The sequence below is a fragment of the Dendropsophus ebraccatus genome, chromosome 15 (genome assembly GCF_027789765.1).
Source record: "Dendropsophus ebraccatus isolate aDenEbr1 chromosome 15, aDenEbr1.pat, whole genome shotgun sequence".
In the NCBI taxonomy this organism is placed as follows: Eukaryota; Metazoa; Chordata; class Amphibia; order Anura; family Hylidae; genus Dendropsophus; species Dendropsophus ebraccatus.
Window position 1 is genome coordinate 14,400,906 of NC_091468.1, and position 26,911 is coordinate 14,427,816.

A 26,911-nucleotide genomic window follows, 5' to 3' on the forward strand; every position below is an offset into this window, starting at 1 on the left:
GGTCTGATATTAATATAGGGGTCTGGTCTGGGGTCTGATATTAATATAGAGGTCTGGGGTCTGATATTAATATAGAGGCCTGGTCTTGGGTCTGATATTAATATAGAGGTCTGGTCTTGGGTCTAATACTAATATACAGGTCTGGGGTCTGATATTAATATACAGGTCTGGGGTCTGATATTAATATACAGGTCTGGGGTCTAATATTAATATACAGGTCTTGGGTCTGATATTAATATAGAGGTCTGGGGTCTAATATTAATATAGAGATCTGGGGTCTGATATAAATATAGAGGTCTGGGGTCTGATATAAATATAGAGGTCTGGGGTCTTGATTAGAGATGAGTAAATCGCTCATCTTAACAAAGTGAATCGATTCGTTTGATCAGCGCTCCGCTTATCACACCGCCAGCCTTTCAGCCGCTGACTGCCACTCCTCCCAGGATGGCGGGAAAAGCTGGATCCAATCCTGGGGAAATAGGGGATTTGACTATAATTAGTTGTGCCCTTTTATATACGTTTTACGCTTTATATACACTAACTTTTGCTGTAACTTTATTGATCAGGTATCACTCTGTAATGGGCTCTCAGGATAACGCTGTGATATAGGAAGCTGGTGACCGGTTTGCTTTAGAGCAGGGATGGGGAAACCTGCGGCCCCCTAGCTGTTGGACAACTACAATTCCCATCAGCCAAAGCCTGGACAGCCGCAGCTTCCCCATCCCTGCTTTATACGAACCATTTGACAACCATGCACCGTGCCAGTTATGATCCACAGCACGATCTGATGAAGTCTCGCTGTATGGTGGATGCGTCGGCAATGCTGAAAATCACAGCGTTGTGTGAGCAATAGAAATTGCTTTTACCCACTAGTTATTTATATCCCGCCAGCTTTATGTGACACGAATGTGAAGATCGGACGTTGTCAAAGGACAAAGCGAAAACTATCTGAAAAATCTGATAACGTTATGTGTGTCTGGAGAGACGGTGACATCTGTGTAAGGACAAGATACCCGGTGTGATCCTGACAGATACTGAGCTGCTTTACATTTAGCTTAAGGCCATGTTCACATGGCGTAAGACACCGGCCGTTCAATGAATAGCGGCCACAGAAAACTGACATTTCAGGTTTTTTGCAGCGATTCTGGCTGGAGTGTACTATGTGTATACACTCCATCCAGGATTCCATAGAGGGCAGCACTACGTAAGTTACCTAGTGATCAAGGCCGTTGTTGCACATCAGCAGCAACGGCCGTGATTATTACGAACATAGCCTTAGGCTGTGATTTAAAGGGAACCTGTCATGGCTTTCATGCTGCCTAAACCACGAGTCATCAGGGTGGTCCCTCACCTGGAATATAATAATCCCATAATATACAGACCCTGTCCTTCTGTATACCCGTATAGCCTCTTACCTGGATATCTTCCACTGAATCACTGTGCAGTAATAAGAGCAGAAGCACTGAGCTCAGCCATGTGATAACGGGAAGCTTCATCCGCGCGGTGACATAGAATATAGCAGTATTCAGGAATATGGTGGCCAAGCCTTTAGTCCCCAGGACCAGCCAGCACGCCGCCATGCCGTATACCATCAGGAGCCAGGGGTGATACTGGAAGAGAGAGGAGCCCAAGATGTAATAATACACAACAGTACAGGTAATAAAACTAGTTATTGTACAGTATAGAATACATACAGCATTATTGAAAGATGATAGATAATAGATAGATAGATAGATAGATAGATAGATAGATAGATAGATAGATATTACATAGATAGATAGATAGATAGATAGATAGATAGATAATAGATAGATAGATAGATAGATAGAGGAAGAGATAATCCACAGCACTCGTTGGTAGTGAAAAAAGCTTGTGAGTTTATTCCATGTGAAAAATATGTATGGAAAGTATGGAAAGTGTATGGTCACCCGACACTGGCATAAGTTGGTACGAAGAAAGGTCAAAACACAGGCACAAGTATTCTTTACTTCTTCTTCTTCTAAAGTATTCTTCTACCCCATCCTCCAACATCCCGGCAGAGCACATTACTATTTGGGTTAGGACTCTCATGACATCCTCCTCTCTGCTCCTCTGCTCCTTTGTACCTCTGAACACGCAACTTGGTGAGCACAACTATATTCTTCACTATACTCCTGTCACAGAACTGGATCCTGTATTGTCAAGTGTACTACCGTGTGTATTATGAAGTGTATTATAAAGTGCTTTCTCAAGAAAAAAGAACCCTGTCAAGGGAAAGTTATATGTTCTGCTGCACACAAGTACTTTTAAAGTAAATAAGAGCTTATTTATGATAAAGAGACTCTGTGATTCTTCGCCCCACACCAACACAGTTTACACTACATCCTTGGAACATTTCTCCTTTCTGTGGGTGGCGGTACAGATAGTCCAGGAGGGTCACTACACCACTCCGGCCCACCGTGATCACATCCCAAGGGACACCGTAGCAACCTGGCAGGTAACTGAACACAGGGAAACACGGTGTAACCGGCCCTTTAAAATAAAAGCAGGTGTGCCACCATACCTGTGTGCCCAATTGGCACTGGCGTCACAACAACGTCTTAGGGTCCGGCTACATCTCGGCCAACCACCACAAAAGTGGCGTCACATCCTACCATCTAGCAAGTGACCGGCTGTTCCTCCGCCATAGCACCGCGGGGGCTCACCACAGATAGATAATAGATAGAAGATAGATAGATAGATAGATAGATAGATAGATAGATAGATAGATAGATAGATAATAGGAGATAGATAGATAGGAGATAGATAGATAGATAGATAGATAGATAGATAGATAGATAGATAGATAGATAGATAGATAGATAGATAGGAGATAGATAGATAGATAGATAGATAGATAGATAGATAGGAGATAGGAGATAGATAGATAGATAGATAGATGATAGATAGATAGATAGATAGATAGATAGATAGATAGATAGATAGGAGATAGATAGATAGATAGATAGATAGGAGATAGATAGATAGGAGATAGATAGATAGATAGATAGATAGATAGATAGATAGATAGATAGATAGATAGGAGATAGATAGATAGGAGATAGATAGATAGATAGATAGATAGGAGATAGATAGATAGATAGATAGATAGATAGATAGATAGATAGATAGATAGATAGATAGGAGATAGATAGATAGGAGATAGATAGATAGATAGGAGATAGATAGATAGGAGATAGATAGATAGATAGATAGATAGATAGATAGATAGATAGATAGATAGATAGGAGATAGATAGATAGATAGATAGATAGATAATAGGAGATAGATAGATAGATAGATAGATAGATAGATAATAGGAGATAGATAGATAGATAGATAGATAGATAGATAGATAGATAGATAGGAGATAGATAGATAGATAGATAGATAGATAGATAGATAGATAGATAGATAGATAGATAGGAGATAGATAGATAGATAGATAGGAGATAGATAGATAGAAGATAGATAGATAGATAGATAGATAGATAGGAGATAGATAGATAGATAGATAGATAGATAGATAGATAGATAGATAGATAGATAGGAGATAGATAGATAGATAGATAGATAGATAGATAGATCGATAGATAGATAGGAGATAGATAGATAGATAGATAGGAGATAGATAGATAGATAGATAGATAGATAGATAGAAGATAGATAGATAGATAGATAGATAGATAGAAAGAAGATAGATAGATAGATAGATAGATAGATAGATAGATAGGAGATAGATAGATAGATAGATAGATAGATAGATAGATAGATAGATAGATAGGAGATAGATAGATAGATAGATAGATAGATAGATAGATAGATAGATAGATAGATAGATAGGTCCAGGACCCCTTTACCCACTGTAAACCAGAACACAGAGTCAGGGACGCTATTCATGGGACTCTCCAGCATGTAATCTGCTGTTTCCCTGGTGCGGCCATGTAAATGTTAAATGGCTAAAAACTAGCAAAAGGCATAAGTACAGTAAGTATGTAAGGCAACACCACAACAGGACTAATATGAAGAACACTGTGGGCTCTCTGTGCAGGTATAATGATTAGAGATGAGCGAACCTGGAGCATGCTGGAGTCGATCTGAACCCGATCGTTTGCCATTTGATTAGCTAGGGCTGCTGAAGTTGGATAAAGCCCTAAGGCTATGTGGAAATCATGGATATAGTCATTGGCTGTGTCCATGTTTTCCAGACAACCTTAGAGCTTTATCCAAGTTCAGCAGCCCCAGCTAATCAAATGCCGAACGTTCGGATTCGGATGGACTCCAGCACGCCTGAGGTTCCCTCATCTCTAATAATGATATAACGTTGTCTTCTCATCTCGTCCCAGGGATAATATATACAACTCCTTAACAGATCCCTCTGCTCCAGGCTTCACTTTCTGACTGTTCTATACACCGCGCTGAGGAGGAGATCCTCCCTATGGAGCTCTCCATTTATCCTCATCTCCTCATCGACAGAACAAAGACAGAGATGCAAATGGCAGCGATCAGGACCAGTGTGAACCGCGGCTCTATAATCATGCCTGCCGGCTATAGGCGGCGTTCAAAAAAACCCATCTGTGCGGTGGGAAAAGAGGGAGAAGTAATGGCTGTGTCCTCATCTATGTCTCCCCAGTAAAACACATAGCAATGAAGGTTTATGGGGCACTCAGTGCGTTTTTTTTAATTGAATCCATTAGGGGATCACCAAGGGAATTCCTGCAGCAAGGGCGGCATCAGCCACGTCTGCAGACCAACCAAACCTGGAGGGGAATTTATTAAAGGGGTTTTTCACCAATTTTTTTTTCTTTCAAATCAACTGGTGCCAGGAAGTGACAGAGATTTGTAATTTAGGTCTATTAAAAAATGTCAAGTCTTCCAGTACTTATCACCTGCTGTATGTCCTGCAGGAAGTGGTGTATTCTTCCCAGTATGACACAGTGCTCTTTACTGCCACCTATGTCCATGTCAGGAACTGTCCAGAGCAGCAGAAAATCTCTTCTGCTCTCCAGACTGGAAAGAATATACCGATTCCCGCAGGACATACAGCAGCTAATAAGTACTGGAAGACATAGGATTTTTTAATAGAAGTAAATTATAAATCTCTGGCACCAGTTGATTTGAAAGATCTTATTTTTGGTGAGCTACCCCTAATCTAGTTGTAGTTGTAGTAATCTAATGTGTTGTGTGTGTGTGTGGGGGGTGGGGGTCTCACTTTTTGTAGTGTGATCTGTAGTTTTTATTGTCACCATCATAATAACCTCCCATAACCTTCCTTCCCATGTGCACCATTCTCCATGCTGGATCAACAATATTATTAGTTTGGACAATTCTGCATTCAGGGATACCAAATATATATATTATTTTTTTTTAGTTTTTAGGTTCCTCAAGGGGACTTGCATTAGATTGCCTAAACTGATCAATGCTATTCTATTGCATAGCACTGATCTGATTGATGCTTGCTATGAGCAGATCACCCAGTGTGCAGCACAGAGGCCTTTAGAAGATCTCCAGCTGCCATGGAGGCCGATCAGCGCTCCTGCAATGACACTGCCAGGGTGCCGATCTGAGGACACGTCAATCGTTTCTTGAAATTATGGTACCGTCTTAAAAAACTGTAACGAGAAAGAATACTCTAATCACTCTAAAGGCCGTAATACACTGGACGATTTTCCAGGGGAAGCGAGCGCCATCCTGTCAGCTCAGTGCTTGTCTCCTCCTCATTCACAGACAGCAAGCAAGGAGGAGCTTGAGCTGCCTATCGAATTTAGTGGCAGTCTGCTGCTGTCATTCCTATTGCATGGAGTGACAAGTAGCAGAATGTCGCGGACAGGATTGTGGCTTTTTAACATACACTATTACACTAATCGATTATCGTTACTAGAAATGAGCGAATCACCCGTCTAAATGAAGAGCTTTGATAGATCGGCAAACTGCTTATCAGGCTCTGCCTTTCAACTCAGTGCCGCTCCTCCCCAGGTGCTGGAAAAAGCTGGTCCCAGTCCTGGGAAACTTCTTCCAGTTTCCCAGGACTGGATCCAGCTTTTCCCAACAATCGGGGTGGAGCAGAACAGAGTTGAAAGGCAGCCGGCTGATAAGCCACTTGCCAATCTAACAAAGCTCTTCATTTAGACGGGTGATTCGCTCATCTCTAGTAACAATTATCGGCATCACTTGGCCGAACGGACCCTTCAGGCCGATAATCGCTTAGATGGGCGATTTGCTCATCTCTAAACGTTACGCGTAATAGGGCCTTTAAAACCGTTCTCTCTCTCTCTCTCTTGGCCACGTGACCAACACAACGGATCAAAGACTAAATATCCAAAAGTTTTTGGAAAGCACAAATTCAGATTATGGAGCTTATCCTGAGAAGTAGGTAGCATCTCGACAATGCTTTGTGATGAGGAACAGAAGACGGAGTTCGTAATGTCCTCGAGTATCCCTCTTTAGAGGCAATTCACTTGCTATACCTAATGAATTTTATATGAGGAGATATCTGCTGACTGGCAGCTTTGTGACACGTAGCGGTGATACGAACGCGCTGCTATCCCCTTCGGCAGTCAAGGCCGTTTACTAGCTCTGCAGCAGATATGTAACGCACTTCATCACCCGAACCACATAAAAACGAGTCCATGCGGTCCTGTAACTCACGAGATGGAAGACGGGCTGTCCCTCTATATGGGATAGAGATGAGGGTTTCCTAAGGGGGATGGAGGACGCTCCCAGTCTCGGTCTACTGGTGGATGAAAGCGAAAGGCTTAATAACATAGCTCATGAACCATGGCCGGCCATGTAGTGATGCCAATCCTTCTCTACGAACACTACAACTCCATTGTTCCATAGATGATTAGTTCAGAAATTATGTGCGCGGAGATGGCTGCCGGCGCGCTAACATGTTTTCTATTTTTTACTTTCTAATAACGTCCTCCGTAATAATTACTTTGTCTTCCACTTGTTCGGCTTTGGAAATTGGTTTTCTTGTTTTCAATTAACCTTTACTTTACGTTCCGCTCTCGTTTTTTTTTTTTTTTTTTTTTCCTGCCGTCTCTGTGATTTCAGCTGCCGGGTACAACACGCGGCTTCATAAACGATAGTGAAATCACCTCCTAATTCTCCGCCAGAATCGTATATGTTCAAGCTTAAAGAGATGTTGGGTCAACGCGGCGGCAAATCAGCAGAATGGAAATGAAGGCTTGATTCGCAATCGCTCTCCTTTCTTTGTACGCAGGTAATCATTAGGACGCTTATCATATTGTGCATCTCATCAGGGACCAGACGGAGACTTTAGATTCTTGTTTGAAAAATCAGATGTCAAAACTTTTTTTCTTTTTGGCTTTTGAGACACTCCCAGATTTTACTATAGTTTGACATGGCATAAAAAGTACTGGGGTCTATGGGAGCGCTGTCAAGATTGAGGATCCAAAGATCTCTGATCTAGAAGATGAAGGGCCAGAAGCTTGGAAGAACATGAGAGACCCTTTCATTGTGGTGATCAGTGGGGACATAGCGATCAGACTTCAATAACACTGAGATATGGCAGGTATTAAAGGCTGCTAAAAACCCTACTTGTCAATTTATTGTTGTAAAACATAGTTTATAAGGCGTCATACTGTCTCATAATGACTATTTTTGGTATTATAAGGTGTAGAAATAATACGGCCGTACAGTGGTAAAATAATATCGCTAACACAAACGGGTCTGACTTCGGGCCTCCTCAGCAGTGGCTTTAAGGGCCGTATCACGCGGGCCGATATCCCCGACTGAGGTCCATTTACTGAGCCTATTACATGGCTCGATTATCGTGCATAGATATCCTGTATAGATAGATAGATAGATAGATAGATATTGTTAGCGATGTCCATGCAGCCCTTGCTTTGGTGTAAAATAATAAAGCTATTACGGATCACGTTCCCCAGTGTCCTCAGGCCTTGTCTGTGGGATTCCCCGTCTCCGCAGCTGCAGCTCTCACTTCTAGTCTCGTCTCTCGAGTGAGAGGCCGCTCAGCCAATCAATGGCCACGGTGCAACCCCGTCTTGAACAGAGACGGGACCAGAAGTGAGAGCTGCAGCTGTGTTGACAGGGGAATCACACAGACAAGGCTGGAGGACACCGGGGGGGAACCTGGACAGGTAAGTAATAGCTTTATTATTTTATACACACATTCATTCAGATTATTTTTAAACTTGCCAAAAGACAAGGATCGGCTCTTCGGCTGAGAGTTGTCTTTATTACACAGAGCGATATCAGCCTAATTTGGCCGATTATCGCTCTGTATAATAAGGTCCTAGGTATCCTCTAGGTTTTCCCGCTCTGGGATGGGGAAGCTGGACTTCTGCTGCTAAAGGGCACCAGGTTACTCCACAATAGTGGTCACCATGTGGGTTGCGGCTGGCCCTGCAGACCAGGTAGTACCAATGCATAGCACCATTGGGCAATGCAAGTAGGTGCAGCACTGGAGAGACAAAACAGACAAGAGGGTCCAGTCTGGCAGTACACTGGGTCAACAACCTGGGCTGTTCACTGGCACATTGGTATGGATCAGGGTACAAAAAAATCAGCAGAATGAGATTAGCACACCTTCACAAATGGACACTAAGAACCAACAACACCTAAACACCCGATGGGCCCCCATGATTTTGAGAAAAGGGACCCAAATCTTAGATCAGATTAGGGCCCAATTACAAGGGACGATTATCATGCGAATTATCATTATATAGTTCAAATTTAAATAATAATCGTTTTGCAGGCAACGATCAAACTTCGCATCTCCCCACGGCCCCCCTCTCCCTGTTGGTGCGTGTAATAGCACTGACAGCAAGTGGGGAACAAGGAGCAAGCAAGTGCTCATCTGACAGGTTGGCGCTCACTTGCTCCTCAGCATCGGCCCGTGTAATACGTCCTTTATTCTCTATCCACCCTCCACAAATTTCCGAGTGCGGCTCCATAGACAGCCACACATTACTCTCTTTATTGCAGGGACATATCTCACTGATCCTGGTGACTGGCAGGGGGTCTCAGCAATCAGACCCCCATGGTCACCCTTATGTAACAATGTTAAATCTTAGATAAAAAGTGAAAATTGCGAAAACATTTAGGGGGAGATTTATCAAACATGGGGGGAGATTTATCAAACATGGTGTGAAGTGAAACTGGCTCAGTCGCCCCTAGCAACCAATCAGATTCCACTTTTCATTCCTCACAGACTCTTTGGAAAATGAGAGGTGAAATCTGATTGGTTGCTAGGGGCGACTGAGCCAGTTTCACTGCACACCATGTTTGATAAATCTCCCCCTTAGATTTTATTTTTAGGGTGCGTTCACACCTACAGGATCCGCAGCAGATTTGATGGTGCAGATTTGATGTTGTGTTCGGTTAATTAAATTAAATCTGCTGCGGATCCGCAGCAGAAAATACGCTGCGGATCCGATAAGTGTGAACGTACCCTTAGGCTATGTTCACACTACGTATATGTCAGGCAGTATTTGGTCCTCATGTCAGGTCCTCATAGCAACCAAAACAAGGAGTGGATTGAAAACACAGAAAGGATCTGTTCTTATAATGTTGTAATTGAGTGGATGGCCGTCATTTAATGGCAAATATTTGCTGTTATTTTAGAACAACGGCTGTTATATTGAAATAATGGCCCTTATTTACCATTATATGGCGGCCATCCACTCAATTTCAACATTGTGTGAACAGAGCCTTTCTGTGTTTTCAATCCACTCCTGGTTTTGGTTTCTATGAAGACCTGACATGAGGAACAAATACAGCCTCAAATATACATAGTGTGAACCCAGCCTTAGACTGTATCACTCCTACCAGGATAGTTTCTTCCAGTACAGATTCTGAATACCAGATCAGCTGCCTTTTACCATATAATATAAGACACTACAGTAAAGTCGCTGACAATGACGCCATTGGCCGCTGCTATACAGAAGAGATATGGAGAACTGTAGAAGAGCTTCTCTCCTGCAGTAAAACTACGCTGGCTGTAAAAATACTTTTACTATGCAGTGTTTTATTGGTAAGCCTCCTTTTATATGCTTACCCTCAATCTGGTTAATGCACAGATGTGAAATTCCTACCGCGTAGATGACCCCAGGGGTGTCAGCAGCTACGACATACAGCATATGCCAGAATATCATTATAATTTATACCCAGTGGTTACAGGGACTGAAGTCTTAAAAAGAGGAGAAATCCATTGGCAGGAACATGTGACCTTGTGCTCAGATGTAGCAGAGGTGAGTTTGTCATTTGATAAAACACATCATGTGTGTTTTACATAGGACTGCAGGCAACCTACTGAACCTATAATTATTACAGATGAGCTAACCTCGGGCATGCTAGGCTTCGTCCAAACCCAAACGTGCAGCATTTGATTACCGGTGGCTGAAGAAGTTGGATGCAGCCCTAAGGCTGCCTGGAAAACATGGATACAGCCATAGGCCATAGGGTGCATTCATGTTTTCCGGACCTCCCTAGGGCGACCACACATCTTTTTTGGATGGCTGTCAATCCACCACCAAGTAATGTCCGTTATTTAGAAATAATGTTTATTATTTTAAAATAATGGACATTATTTGGTTATGAAATGATGGCTATCCAGAAAAAGGATGTTGTGTGGTTGTGTCCTGGGGCTGCATCCAACGTCTGCAGCCCCTGGCAATCAAATGTTGCACAATCAGGTTTGGACAAACCCCAGCGTGGTCGAGGTTTGCTCATCTCTAATAATTTTGTAAAAAAAAATAATATTTTGGAGAATCTACACTGGTCCAGTGCTTTATTTCTGAACCTGAACTACAATGGATCTGATCCACATGTGGACCCGCAGCACACCCGCAGCCCGTAGCACACCCGCAGCCCGCAGCCCACCCGCAGCCCGTAGCACACCCGCAGCCCGCAGCCCACCCGCAGCCCGTAGCACACCCGCAGCCCACCCGCATCAGCTTCTACTGCAGATGTAGGGGTAAAATAATTGTCTGATTTGCATTATATCCAGCATCCTGTTTACACTCTGTTTTTGAGCTATACACATGCAGTATTCATCGACCCCTAATATCTTCTGGGATCCGAAACAATCTGGCTTACGACCCGGCCCAGATAACCCTAAAAAACGTCCCTTCCACTGGTCTGTGGTTCACTACTGATCCACCCTACAAAGAGCCACCCCTCATAACAACACAAATCTCCATTTGAAGATCAGTCATCCATCTCTGGCTGTCGGCCATATTAAAAGGTGCTCAGCAGAAGGACGACCGTTAATGTTATGTACCTCAACTAAAGTCACTGTTATGTTCACACTAAGTAAAACTGGCGGAATTCCTTCTGCCTCAGCGACAAGCCGCCATTCGACACTGAGGCACGCAGGATTCCGTGGCGGAGAGCTCTGATGTGGAATTCTGACAATTTTACTTTTAGTGTGAGCATACCCTTACTCCAGTAAAGGTTTCTGCCTCCCCCTGTGAACAGTTTGTATAGAACAGTCCATGCAGGTACCTTATGCAGGAAGTTCTGCTGGCTGAGATGGTCACCTCACTGAAAGCACAAAAACACCTGTAATTTCCATGGGGGCACTGCCTCCGCCTGGAGAAAAAAATGGTTCAATCTCCGGAGGCGACAAGCCTTCTTTACCATGAGAACTGTGAATCTGTGGAACAGTCTACCACAAGATCTGGTCACAGCAAAAACAGTAGAGGGCTTCAAAACAGGGCTAGACAAGTTCTTGGACCAAAATAATATAAATGCATATGTATAGAACCTATCACCCCTCCCCCTTCCCTGTATCCATCCCCTCCTTGGTTGAACTTGATGGACATGTGTCTTTTTTCAACCGTATTAACTATGTAACTATATGGGGGTCACCATGATATCACAAAAACAACTGAAGGAAATTATTCCAGAACAACTAAATAAAGCAATACTAGCTGTATTATGTATTGGCTGACTAACTATATGTTGAGCAGTAAAAAAAAAATCCAGAGGTGCCTCTTTATCTGCACTGATACATTGTAACAAAACCTCATTGGTGCCAGTGAACTGGGATAGCAAATGTTATCAGAAAATGCATCAATCTACTGATAGCGAGCAAAGATATTAAAGCGATACTGTATGCACCAACCCCCCCCCATCCCCCCAAACCACTACCGTCGGTTGTATGACAGTAAGGGCCCTATTATACCGGGCGATTATAGAGCGAATTATTGTCATAGTGTCAGAATTTAAACGATAATTGTTTCGTATAAATGCAGGGACCAAGAAAACAACCAACGAGAAATCGTTCATCGTTGGAGCTGACACCAAAATCATTGTTAACCACTCAATTGATCGTTTACTGTAATTCTGCATTCGTTCACTAATCATTCAATAATCGTTTAGTGTAGTTCTACATCGTTTCCTCATGTGTGGGGATCATCATTCTGTGTGGTATGGTGAAATTGCAATTGTTTATTGTTAAAAATCGCATGGTCTAATAGGACCCTAGTTCTTTCCTAGCTTTGTCTTTTAAAATGCACCCGTTGAATTAGTTAGGGTAAAAAAATGATCTTTTAATCTGCAGCAGACGAGTCAATGAGGAGTAGCCTAGGGAACAGAAGCTCTAGGCCACACCTCATTGACTCGGCTGCTGCAGATTAAAAGATCATTTTTTTTTACCCTAACCAAGGCACCGGGCACATTTGAAACTTTGAAGACAATAGTAATGGTGTGCTTACACAAACAGATTTATCTGACGGAGATTATTGAAGCCAAAGCCAGGAATGGATTTGAAAAAAGGAGAAATCTCAGTTTTTCCTTTATGACCTGTTCTCTGTTTGTAGTCTGTTTCTGTAAAGTAAATGTATACATGTGGGAATCAGACTGAATATAGTAATATAGAAAAGAACGCATGAAGGCACATACCTTTCTAAAGAAAATTCTGGCAAATTGTGATAGTAGCGCATGTCCCAGCATAAGCCAAATCAGCCAGGAGCGAGCCCACTCCATCCAGAAACTCCACTCAAAGTCGGATGCATCCTTTATAGAAAAGTACAGGCAGTGGTTATTAAAGGGAATGTGTCACTAGAAAATGACTTATTGTATAAATATTGTTTTTATGTTAAACATATTTTTAACCCTTAGAGGACCCGGCCAATTTCAATTTTTGCATTTTCGTTTTTTCCTCCTTGTGTTTAAAAGGCCATAGCACTTGCATTTTTCCACCTAGAGACCCACATGAGCCCTTATTTTTTGCGTTACTAATTGTACTTTGCAATGACAGGCTGAATTTTTGCATAAAGTACACTGCAAAACCAGAAAAAAATTCAAGGTGTGGTGAAATTGAAATTAAAAAACGCATTTCTTTTATTTGGGGGGTATGTGTTTTTATGCCATTCGCCTTGGGGTAAAACTGACTTGTTATATATGTTCCTCAAGTTGTTACGATTAAAACGATATATAACATGTATAACTTTTCTTGTATCGGATGGCCTGTAAAAAATTCAAACCATTGTTAACAAATATACGTCACTTAAAAACGCTCCATTCCCAGGCTTATAGCGCTTTTATCCTTTGGTCTATGGGGCTGTGTGAGGTGTCATTTTTTGCGCCATGATGTGTTCTTTCTATCGGTACCTTGATTGCGCATATACGACTTTTCGATCGCTTTTTATTACAATTTTTCTGGATTTGATGCGACCAAAAATGTGCAATTTTGCACTTTGGGATTTTTTTGCGCTCACACCATTTACCGTGCGAGATCAGGAATGTGATTAATTAATAGTTCGGGCGATTACGCACGCGGCGATACCAAACATGTTTGTTTATTTATTTATTTGTTTACTTTTATTTAAAACCTGGGAAAAGGGGGTGATTCAGACTTTTATTAGGGGAGGGGGCTTTTTACTATTAACAACACTTTTTTTTTTTTTTTTACACATATACTAGAAGCCCCCCTGGGGTTAGGGTTATTTCCCCTGGGGTTAGGGTTATTTCCCCTGGGGTTAGGGTTATTCCCCCTGGGGTTAGGGTTATTCCCCCTGGGGTTAGGGTTATTCCCCCTGGGGTTAGGGTTATTCCCCCTGGGGGACTTCTAGTATATACACTGTGATCTCTCATTGAGATCTCTGCAGCATAGATATGCTGCAGAGATCCATGAGATCGGCACTCGTTTGCTTTCGGCTGCTCCAGCCGGAAACAAATGAGTGCCGAGTCGGGGACGGCGCCATCTTGGAGCGGTCCCCGGCCGGCTTCAGTATCGGAGATCGCTCCTCCGGGACAACGTCCCGGAGAAGTGATCTCCCCACTATACCACCACCGATCATATGCAGCCGGTAATCGGAGGCAGCTGTCATCTTTGACAGCTGCCTCCGATTACCTGATTAGCGGGCACGGCGATCAGACCGTGCCCGCTAATAGGCGCGATCCCGGGCTACATGAGTGCGGGGAGGCGGCCCTGGACGTAAGGGTACGTCCAGGGTCGCCTAAGGGTTAAAGATATTTTTTTCTAATTTTCTAGTTTTCTATCTATAGTATAAAATAATCCTGATATTGTGCGGTTTTCATTCTCACCACTGGGGCTAAAACTAAGCTGAGACTTCCTGTTGTGTCTGTGGTGATAAGAGGAGGCTGCTGTAAAGTGATCTGTACAGCATTGCAGCGACATGTGACACCAGTAGATAGAGGAGACAATAGCAGCTCCATGTGGAGTGACCTCTTTAAAGGTCACAGAGCGCGCTCAGTAATGTTTCACATTCATCTCAAGGGGACAGAGTCTGTCTATTGCAGCGTTTCCCACACTAGGGTGCCGGGAGAACCTGCCAGGAGCCCCGCAGGATCCCGGTGGGAATTGTGACACTGTCACTTTAATATCCCTAGCAGCTGCGCCCGCGCAGCTTTTAGGGATATACCGATCAGTTTGATGTTCCACCCGCTCGCACAGTGAGCAGGCGGAACATTCAATTGAACAGAATGTAGGAGCAGGACTTGTCAGCGTCCTGCTCCTAAATTCAATCCCATAGGCCGCCGGCACTTAATGCCAGCAGCATATGGGACGTCGGGATGTGACCTTTCCAGCCGTCCCCGTGGCTCGCAAGATGGAGCCCAAAGAGCAAGGAGAGCTGCTCCCTGCAGTCACACAGCCCGGATTAGGTGAGTATGTTTTTTTTTTATTATTATTGGTGCACAGCAGGTGGGGGCACAGCATGTGGGACATTATTACTAGGGGCAGAGCAGGCAGGGGGGCATTTATACTGAGGGGGCAGCATGGGGGACATTATTACTAGGGGTAGAGCAGGCGGGGGGCATTTATACTGAGGGGGGCAGCATGGGGGATATCATTTTTAGGGGCAGAGCAGCCAGGGGGCATTTATACTGAGGGGGACAGCATGGGGGGCATTATTACTAGAGGCAGAGCAGGGAGGGGGGCATTTATACTGAGGTGGAAAGCATGGGGGACATTATTATGAAGAAAGGCACACTAGGGGGTATATTATAACTATATGCAGGGCACAACAGTTTGCATTATTACTACATGGGGGACAGCATGGGGCATTATTAGTATAAGAGGCACAGCATGGGCATTATTACTATATTGAGGGCACAGCATGGGCATTATTACTATATGGAGTGCACAGTAGGGGGTATTATGACTATATGGAGGGCTGGTTAGGGGGCATTATTACTATATGGAGGGCTCATTAAGGGGCATTATTACTATATGGAGACACATTAGGGGGCATTATTACTATATGGAGGGCACATAAGGGGGCATTATTACTATATGGGGGAACAGCATGGGGCATTATTAGTATAAGGGACACATGAGGGGGCATTATTATTGTATGAGGTACACAGCATGGGGCATTATTACTATGAGGGAGCAAAGCAGGAGGGATAATTAGTTTAAGGGGGCACATCAGGGGGCATTACTATTGTGTCGGAGTACACAGCAGTTTGGGAGGCTATAGGAGGGAGAAAAGGAAGCAAGTTGCTAGAAATGTGCGGAGCCTAAGATGTCTGTCTGCCAGGTTCTGAAGAGATTAATTGTAGCTGGAAGAAATCGTCACAGTGGTCTTCGCCGTATCGAGAGGAAAAGGGAAAGTAACGTCTCGGATCAAAGAAGACGTCACCTGTGAGTCACTAAATGACGTTTTTTATATTGTGTAGAACATTATTTAGTAGGGATGCCCCAAGGTAAAAAAATTTTCTAAGGAGTGCGAAAAGGTTGGGAAGCACTGGTCTATTGTCATCTATATCTATGAGGCTTGCTTTAAAGCATGTCACTAAATGCTGTTAAGAACAGCCCAGGCAATATGGCCGCCCCCATAACAATGTACAAAAAGTAATGGATGTTGGTGCTCTATTAAACTTAATAGGCCACTTGGACTATGCACTGAGGTTGGCATATCTTATTGCATACATGCCAGCATACACCCCAAACGTCATGAGACCTGGCCCTCCTTGGCCTTCCTCTTCTTTCATTGTTCTTCTCCTATGAACGGAGTGTATTCTCCTGATCTGAGCCTGAAGCTTATCGCTAAGAACAGCCGCGCTGACGCTTCACCTGCTTAATGATCTTCCCCGGACTGTTCAGCCAGTTTTATTTCATTAGCAGAACCAATGAAACTTAGTAACCTGCAACCTTCGAGGCACCGACAGGCCATGCATGACAGTCATATGCTGAGTACAGCACCGGAGGTGGGGGGGTGTCTGCACTAATTCACTTATGTGTGATACATCTGGAACAATTACCAAAGCTGCCAATAAGAGGTAAACAATGGCGAGGGGAGGACAATGAAAAGACTAACGTGGAGAGCGCCGGCTAATGAGCTGCTTGTATTCTAACATCTTGATCTGGCAGATGTACATACAGATGCAGCCGAGCCAGAGGCGTAGCTAATACAGGGGTTGCCAAAACATATCTGAGGACCGAGTTGACCCCCAACCTGATAATGTATGTTTCACACTGCTGAGATGCATTTTAATAAGCTCTATAGAGGCTCTGTAGTCTGTGTACGCGATCACAGTGCAGTCACATCCAGTGACTACCATAGAAATGTAAAATGGCCTCACTACAGGTAAAGGTGATGATTTTATTTAGCAAACTAAATATATTATAAAGTAGACTAGAGATGAGTGCAACTTGAGCATGCTTGAGTACCATCATTCCGCATTTGAATACCAGTGGCTGTAATAGTAGATGGATACAGCCCTAGGGAGTCTGGGAAAATATAGATAAAGCCTATGGCCTATGGCTGTATCTGTGTTTTCCCAGATTCCCTATGGCTGTATCCAACTTCTTCAGTCAATGGTACTTGAGCACGCTTGAGTTGTGCTCACCTGTAATTATGAGTGATTACAGTGCAGTTACATCCAGTGATTTCAGTAATTTACTTTCCTTTTTTCATCTGGCCCAGACTGCCATGAAGACGTCTTCCAGCCACAACCCCTCTCTGAAGAGTTTGCCACTCTAACATCTTTGGCTCCTTGTTTTACCAGTACCCTCCCCATCTATTCCCCACCTGTTACACAAGCCATCTACCTCTCCCAATACTGTAAATGTGCACCTTAATTCTGCCACTTTATTAGATGCTGAAGTTGCCCCAATGTCATACCCCTTTTCATCTAGGCCACACATCCTTTCCCTTAGGCTGTGGCCCCTTGTTTGGCATGGCACAAAGTTATGTAAAACATATAGTAGATGTGCTGCAAAGGATGAATGTTTCTTAGGTGCAAACTGCAACATAAAAAGTTACATGGAGAGTGATGTCATAATCCTACAAGGAGAGTTACCTTTTTTAGACCCCAAAAAGAAGTATCTCCTTCTAGACCGACTTCCTCCTCTATAATCTGTTCATAGTCTGCAGAAAAGAGAAAGGAAAAAATATATAGATTTTATTTTTTTTAAAAAGTATGCGTACACCATAAATCGGAGAAGAATTGTACAAAACTAAGTGCAACCAAAATGCTTTTTTTTTACTTAAAATGTGACGTTACCTCTGGAGGACAAGTAGACTTTGTAAAAAGAATAGAAGTGAATTCCCAGTGATAGCAGCAGGTAGGTGTAGTATTCTGATTTTGGCAGCGGCTCATGTTTCATGGTGCTGCTCGAAGGGGCCTGAAAGAAAAAAAAAACTTCAGCAGTAAGCAGGGGCGTCAGCCTCTTTTTGAATTTTTTTTGACAATTCAGACAAAAAAAATTTAATTTAATGAGCGATAAGAATGATAAATGAGACATGTGTATAGGTCAGACATTAAAGAGGTCATCCGAAAATTCAAAGTTATCCACCTAGCTGATCAGTAGGGGACCGATCAATAAACCTCCCCCAATCATAGGACCTGAGGTTCCTGGAGTGAATGGAGCGGGAGCGCACATGGCTGACCGCTGCTCCATCCATTCTCTAGGCGGCTTCTGAACATTGTTGGGCGCTGACTGGAGCGGTAAGTGAGCTTGCACATTGTCATTCCATTCTCATGAGGGTCAACTCATGAGTAGGCGTCCCGGTAGTCAGACCTCACCGATCAGTTAGTTATAGGAATAAATTTGGTCCAATTCTTGTAGTCTTGTATGAAGGTTCCTTTAGACCAAATAATCACGGCTGCAAACGAGTGCCGACCAAGTAGCCAGGCCGCACAAACGATCACTGTATCCTTTGTGTGGCTATTTAAAGGGGAACTATCAGCAGGTTAGACAAATCTACCCTGCTGATATGTCCTTAGTGCACAGGGCACCTTCATCCTCGGCACCATTCCTGTGTTGTTAGCTGTGAAATCCTCTGCCCGGTAAGCTGTTAGGAGCACTGGGGATGGGGCAACTGGCCCCTGAGAACCGATCTGGACCTCCCTCTCCACTGAAAATAATTAGAAGGGGTGGGCCACAGGGAGCCATAGCTCCATCCCATCCTCATGACGATCCACCCCCAGCCAGTTAACGGCTTACCAGCCAGAGGATTTCACAGCTTACAGCACGGGAACGGCGCCGAGGATGAAGGTAAGAGACATACCTTCATCCTCAGCACTCCACGTCCACTAGGGAGCTATCAGCAGGTTATATTTGTTCCCCTTCTGCAGCCAATAGCAATGTATTTTTCCACAGTACAAAAGATGCGATCAGCAGAGGATCAGACGTTATCCCACTCCTCGGCTGATCACTGTCACTTTTACACTGGCCGATTATCGTTTCTAAGGACGTTCCTGGCCAGTAATCTGCCTGTGTGAAAGAGCCTCAGATCTTCCAGCCATTCGCATATACACTCACCGGCCACTTTATTAGGTACACCTGTCCAACTGCACGTTACCACTTAATTTCTAATCAGCCAATCACATGGCGGCAACTCAGTGCATTTAGGCATGTAGACATGGTCAAGACAATCTCCTGCAGTTCAAACCGAGCATCAGTATGGGGAAGAAAGGTGATTTGAGTGCCTTTGAACGTGACATGGTTGTTGGTGCCAGAAGGGCTGGTCTGAGTATTTCAGAAACTGCTGGTCTACTGGGATTTTCACGCACAACCATCTCTAGGGTTTACAGAGAATGGTCCGAAAAAGAAAAAACATCCAGTGAGCGGCAGTTCTTTGGGCGGAAATGCCTTGTTGATGCCAGAGGTCAGAGGAGAATGGGCAGACTGGTTCGAGCTGATAGAAAGGCAACAGTGACTCAAATAGCCAACCGTTACAACCAAGGTAGGCAGAAGAGCATCTCTGAACGCACAGTACGTCGAACTTTGAGGCAGATGGGCTACAGCAGCAGAAGACCACACCGGGTGCCACTCCGCTCAGCTAAGAACAGGAAACTGAGGCTACAATTTGCACAAGCTCATCGAAATTGGACATTAGAAGATTGGAAAAACGTTGCCTGGTCTGATGAGTCTCGATTTCTGCTGCGACATTCGGATGGTAGGGTCAGAATTTGGCGTCAACAACATGAAAGCATGGATCCATCCTGCCTTGTATCAATGGTTCAGGCTGGTGGTGGTGGTGTCATGGTGTGGGGAATATTTTCTTGGCACTCTTTGGGCCCATTGGTACCAATTGAGCATCGTTGCAACGCCACAGCCTACCTGAGTATTGTTGCTGACCATGTCCATCCCTTTATGACCACAATGTACCCAACATCTGATGGCTACTTTCAGCAGGATAATGCGCCATGTCATAAAGCTAGAATCATCTTAGACTGGTTTCTTGAACATGACAATGAGTTCACTGTACTCCAATGGCCTCCACAGTCACCAGATCTCAATCCAATAGAGCATCTTTGGGATGTGGTGGAACGGGAGATTGGCATCATGGATGTGCAGCCGACAAATCTGCGGCAACTGTGTGATGTCATCATGTCAATATGGACCAAAATCTCTGAGGAAGCTTCCAGCACCTTGTTGTATCTATGCCACGAAGAATTGAGGCAGTTCTGAAGGCAAAAGGGGGTCCAACCTGTTACTAGCATGGTGTACCTAATAAAGTGGCCGGTGAGTGAACATGGATCCAGACTGTCCATAGCACTGTATGGTATCCATGTTTTTCTGTTCTCCATAGGGCTGCATCAAACTTCTTCAGCCACCAGCAATCAAATGCAGAACCAAAGATCTCAAGCACTCATCCCTTCCGAGGACACAATTCTCCCATCTCCTGACTGATGACATTGCGAAACAAGGACTGATGAGGAGAGATAGGTCACCTTGTCATCTGCATGGGGGGGGGGATTCAGGATTAATGGTTGTCAATCCAATGTTTGGCTTCTGTATTTCATTTAGAAGGATCATATCCTCCCCCCTCTCATCTACATGTCCTATAGGACTTAAAAGGTGTCGTAAATTACTCTTCATTGTTAGAGAAAGTCAACACGTTAGGCTCCATAAGGCCTGCTAATCTGTCTATGACACAAACCTGATTAAAAGCTAAATTATTTATAACCCACAATGTTATTTTTCATTATATTATTATGTCGGCACATTATCAGTATTGTATTATCATATAGGAATGACATCAGTGTTGTATAATTATATTATTATATAGGCATGATATCAGTATTATATTATTATACTATCATATAGCTATGATATCAGTATTGTATTATATTATTATATAGGAATGATATCAGTATTGTATTATTATTATTTTATCATAAAGGCATATCATCAGTATTGTATTATTATATAGGCATGATATCAGTATTATATTATATATCATCATATAGGCATGATATCAGTACTGTATTATTATATACTCCTGGTACAGGGCATTCTATAGTTTGTCTACTATAACTGTAAAGAACCCTTCCGATATTGATGATGGAACCTCCACATGTAATAATTGATACGTTTAGGTTTTTATCTGTATTTGCCTTTGCAGCTGCCACGTGACATTGAGCACAACAGCTTAAAGTGGCACTATCAGCAGGTGCGGGCCAGTGAACCTGCAGATATGAGCCAGCCACTCTTTACCTCAGGATTCCAGGGCTATACATCTTATTGCTGTGGGGTCCGGTATAGTTGCGTTTTCTGATGATTCTCAATATGCTAATGACCTAGTACAGAGCATTTGGGGCGTTACATAGTAACATAGTAACATAGTAAATAAGGTTGAAAGAAGACAAGAGTCCATCAGGTTCAACCTAGGAAAATCCTACTGTGTTGATCCAGGAAGGCGAAAAACCCCCACGGGGCAGAAGACAAACGCCCCACCACAGGGAGAAACTCCCCCCCCCCCTCCCCCGACTGCAATGGCAACCAGAACAATCCCCGGACCAACGTATCACCAGAAATCTAATGCCCATAACTTGTAATATTATATTTTTCAAGAAAAGCATCCAGGCCTCCCTTGAACTTATTTACTGAATCAGCCATGACAACATCATGTGGCAGAGAGTTCCACAGTCTTACCGCTCGTACAGTAAAGAACCTGCGTCGATGCTGATGATGAAATCTTCTTTCCTCTAGACGTAGAGGATGCCCTCTTGTCATTGTTACAGACCTAGGAGTAAAAAGACCACTACAAAGATCTCTGTACTGTCCATTCATATATTTGTACATTGTGATCAGATCGCCCCTAAGACGTCTTTTTTCTAGCGTAAATAACCCCAAGCTTGATAACCTGCCCTGGTCCTGTAACCCACCCATTCCCTTAATGACCTTTGTTGCTCTCCTCTGCACCCGCTCTAGTTCAGCTGTGTCCTTCTTATATACCGGTGCCCAAAACTGTACACAGTATTCCATGTGTGGTCTGACCAGTGATTTATAAAGAGGCAAAACTATGTTCTCATCTTTAGCATCTATACCTCTTTTGATGCATCCCATTATTTTATTAGCCTTGGCAGCTGCTGCCTGGCACTGATCACTAAAGTTGAGTTTACTGTCCACCAATACCCCCAGGTCCTTTTCGGAAGTAGTTTTACCCAGTGTTTTATTATTTAGCACATAACTGTACTTATTATTTCTATGGCCCAAATGCATAACCTTACATTTATCCACATTAAACTTCATTTGCCATTTCTCCGCCCAAGCCTCTAGCTTCTCCAAATCCCTCTGTAATATGATATTATCCTCCTCTGTACTGATTACTTTACCCAGTTTAGTATCATCTGCAAAAATGGAGATTCTGCTCTGTAGCCCCTCTACAAGATCATTAATAAAAATATTAAAAAGAAGTGGACCCAACACTGACCCCTGTGGTACCCCACTAGTAACTAAAACCCAATCTGAATATGTTCCATCAATGACCACCCTCTGTTTTCTATCACACAACCAGTTACTTACCCATTTGCGTACGTTTTCCCCGAGTCCCAGCATCCTCATTTTGTAGACCAACCTTTCATGCGGCACAGTATCAAATGCCTTTGAAAAGTCCAGATACACAACATCCACAGCCTCCCCCAGGTCCAGTCTATAACTTACCTCTTCATAGAAGCCGATCAGATTAGTCTGACAGGACCGATCCCTCATAAATCCATGCTGGTGCTGAGTCATAAGATTATTTTCATTAAGATACTCCAGTATAGCATCTCTTACAATCCCCTCAAATACTTTACCTACTATAGATGTTAGACTTACGGGCCTGTAGTTTCCAGGATCACTCCTTGACCCCTTCTTGAATATTGGTACCACATCAGCTATGCGCCAGTCCTGTGGAAGAATCCCTGTCGTAATAGAATCTTTAAATAATAGGAATAACGGTCTGTCTAACACAGTATTTAATTCTTGCAAAACTCTAGGATGGATACCTTCTGGGCCCGGTGACTTATGGATTTTAATATTTTTAAGGCGTTTCCCCACTTCTTGTTGTGTTAGGCAGGTGAGATTTATGGGAGGATTAACATTATCCCTAGTCATATCGTCTGTTATGGGATTCTCCTCTGTGAATACAGTAGAGAAGAATGTATTTAGTAGATTGGCCTTTTCCTCTTCCCCCTCCACCATTACACCCAGATTATTTTTGAGGGGACCAACATTTTCGGTTTTAAGTCTTTTGTTATTTATATAGGTGAAGAACATTTTGGGATTTGTTTTACTTTCTGTGGCTATCCTTCTTTCTGTTGCTATTTTTGCTTCTTTTATTTGTGTTTTACACATTCTATTCTTCTGTCTATATTTGCTCAATGCTTCCCCACTACCTTCTTGTTTTAGTTGTCTGAATGCTTGTTTCTTATCATTTATTGCACCCCTTACAGCTGTAGTTAACCACATTGGATTTCTCTTATTTCTACTACGTTTATTCCCATATGGTATGTGTCGTTCACACGATTTACACAGGATGCTCTTAAATATGTCCCATTTCTCTTGTGTACTTTTATTTCTAAAGGCATTGTCCCAGTCTATGTTCCCAAGGTCCTCTCTTAGTTTTTGGAAATTAGCCTTCCTGAAATGTAATGTTTTTGTAGCCCCTCTGCTAATTATTTTATTGAAGGATAATTGAAAACTTACTATGTTATGGTCACTATTACCTAGGTGACCCCCCACCTCTATTTTTGATATTCTGTCGGGCCTATTGGTTAAGATCAGGTCCAGAAGGCCCCCCCCCTCTTGTTGGTTCCTGTACTAGTTGGGAAAGGTAATTATCTTTTACTATTTCCAAAAACACGCTTCCCTTCCTGGAGCTGCAGGTTTCTGCTTTCCAGTTGATATTTGGGTAGTTAAAGTCCCCCATAATAATGACTTCCCCCTGCTTCGCTGCCGCATCTATTTGTCTTATAAGAAGATTTTCTGATTCTTCCACTGTACTTGGCGGTTTATAAATCACTCCTATAAGAATTTTATTATTCTTTGTCCCTCCCCTTATTTCTACCCAAAGAGACTCCACATTATCATCACATATATCCTCCCGCAGAATAGGCTTAAGGCATGATTTAACATATAGACAGACCCCTCCCCCTTTCTTATTTTTACGGTCATTTCTGAATAGACTGTAACCCTGGATATTAACGGCCCAATCATAACTCTCATCCAGCCATGTCTCGCTTATCCCCACTATATCATATTTCTCTTCAACCATTATGAGTTCTAATTCCTCAGCTTTATTAGTGAGGCTTCGAGCATTAGTATACATACATTTAATATATTTGTCCATATTCCCTTTCCTTTTATCACTAGTGACTATTCTAACCCCTCCCGCCGCTCCACCCCCAGTTCCATAATCTAGGCCCAGCTCTCCATCTACTCTGTCTTTACTTACTATATTGTAGTTGCCCTCCCCCCCGGTCCATAGTTTAAATATGTTCCCGGGGGATGGGGAACGCTTCAAATGCTCTGAACCAGCTCATTAGCATATCAGTAATTATATGAAAATGCCAGTATACCGGACCCCACAGCCAGTGGCGTAGTTACCAAGGTCGCAGTGGTCGCCGGTCGCACGTCAGAGACGCTCCTGTGCCGGAAGTCCCAGCCCCGGTGCACGGGGAGCTCTCTGATGCGCGCGCTGCCGGGGATAGGACAGGACACCCCCCGCAGCCGCGCATTAGCCGGGGACAGACCAGGAGGCAGAAGGTTCGACGGGGGAGTGGGTGGCAGGTGAGTTGTTTTTTTTTGTTTTTTTTGTTATCTGCTATGCACTGGAGGGGAGAGGGGAGGAGGAGGCCAATCTATAGGAAGTGGGGAAAGGGGGGCCATCTATAAGGGGGGGAAGAGGGGGCCAATCTATAAGAAGGGGGGAGAGGGGGCCAATCTATAAGAAGGGGGGGAGAGGGGGGCCATCTATAATGGGGGTGGGGGAGAGGGAAGCCATTTATAATGGGGGGGGGGGGGAAGCCATCTATAAGGGAGGGGGAGAGAGAAGCCATCTATAAAAGAGGGGGAGAGGGAAGCCATCTATAAGGAAGGGGGGAGAGGGAAGCCATCTATAAGGGAGGGGGGAGAGGAGGCCATCTATAAGCAGGGGGGATAGGGGGGCCATCTATAAGGGAGGGGGAGAGGAGGCCATCTATAAGTAGGGGGGGAAAGGGAGACGTCTATAAGGGAGATGGGAGAGGGGGCCATCTATAAAGGGAGAGGGGGCCATCTATAAGGGAGGGGGAGAGGGGGCCATCTATAAGGGAGGGGGAGAGGGAAGCCATCTATAAGGGAGGGGGGGAGAGGAGGCCATCTATAAGCAGGGGGGATAGGGGGGCCATCTATAAGGGAGGGGGGAGAGGAGGCCATCTTTAAGTAGGGGGGAAAGGGAGCCGTCTATAAGGGAGATGGGAGAGGGGGCCATCTATAAGGGAGGGGGAGAGGGCGCAATCTATAAAGAAAGGGGAGAGGGAAGCCATCTATAAGCAGGGGGGAGAGGGAGCCATCTATAAGTGAGGGGGGAGAGGGGGCCATCTATAAGGGAGGGGGGAAGATGGGACCATCTTAAATGGGGGGGGGAGAGGGGCCATCTATAAGGGAGGGGGAGAGGGGGCCATCTATAAGGGGGTATAAGTAAGGGGGGCCATCTATAAGGGAGGGGGGAGAGGGGGCCATCTATAAGGGAGGGGGGAGAGGGGGCCATCTATAAGGGGGGAGAGGGGCCATCTATAAGGGGGGGAGGGGGCCATCAATAAGGGGGTATAAGTAAGGGGGGGAGAGGGCCTATAAGGAGGCTACATAGAGGGGGGCATATACTATAAGGGGAATCACATAGTGTCAGCCTACCCACTAAATGAGGGCATAAAGGGGCCAATACAGATGTGCAGTTAGTAGAGAGATGAGGATGGTGCCAGAGTAAGGAGCCTAATATGTCTGTCTGGCAGATTCTGTGGATTCGTGGCTCGGAGAAGTTCTCATAATGACCCAGGGCAGATGGAGAAGAAGATGAAAACGACTCTGATCAGAGAAGACGTCCCCTGTGAGTCACCTGATATAACTGCACTGTAATGTATATGGTGTACAGAGCCTGTGTAGGGCTGGGTCAGCCTCTATATGACTGGATGAAGTGATAGTGATCAGTGTACAGTGGATTATTCAGTAGCAGCGATGGGGTTAGTCAGTATGTGGTGGTATTTGTCGGTAGCAGCGATGGTGTTAGTCAGTATGTGGTGGTATTAGTCGGTAGCAGCGATGGTGTTAGTCAGTATGTGGTGGTAATATTTGTTACTTTTATCTGGTACTGTGTTTTATTGGTCTCAGTATGGATTTGGTCAGTAACAATATGGTGGTGATGGTAGTGGGTGTGGTGTAGCGGTAATATTTCCTTCCTATATACTGGTAATGTTGGTCTCAGTGTACAGGATTTGGTCAGTAACAGTATGGCGGTAATATCTATGGTGATAAAATTTTCTCTTCCTATATGCTGGTGTTATTGGTAATATCTGTCTTGGAGTATATATATATATATATATATATATATATATATATATATACCAAAAGCATCACTTGGTCGTGAAAGGAGGGGGGAGGGCAAGTTGACCTCTCGCCCCAGGGCCCAGGAGACATTAGCTACACCCCTGCCCACAGCAATAAGATGTACAGCCCCGG

The 26,911-nt window shown here is 43.9% G+C and overlaps 1 protein-coding gene across 7 annotated transcripts in view; it reads right to left on the minus strand.

Moving 5' to 3' along the window:
* HHAT (hedgehog acyltransferase) overlaps nt 1–26,911 on the minus strand; it is a 272,872-nt gene that overhangs the window by 218,736 nt on the left and 27,225 nt on the right. For all 7 annotated transcript variants that reach the window (XM_069954817.1, XM_069954813.1, XM_069954815.1 and 4 more), the window contains exons 2-5: nt 17,986–18,106; nt 17,782–17,849; nt 12,913–13,026; nt 1,416–1,610 (exon numbers count right to left, since the gene is read on the minus strand). In XM_069954817.1, coding sequence (XP_069810918.1) covers nt 1,416–1,610; nt 12,913–13,026; nt 17,782–17,849; nt 17,986–18,088 — 480 coding nt within the window. In that variant the 5' untranslated portion in view covers nt 18,089–18,106. The remainder of the gene's footprint in view (nt 1–1,415; nt 1,611–12,912; nt 13,027–17,781; nt 17,850–17,985; nt 18,107–26,911) is intronic.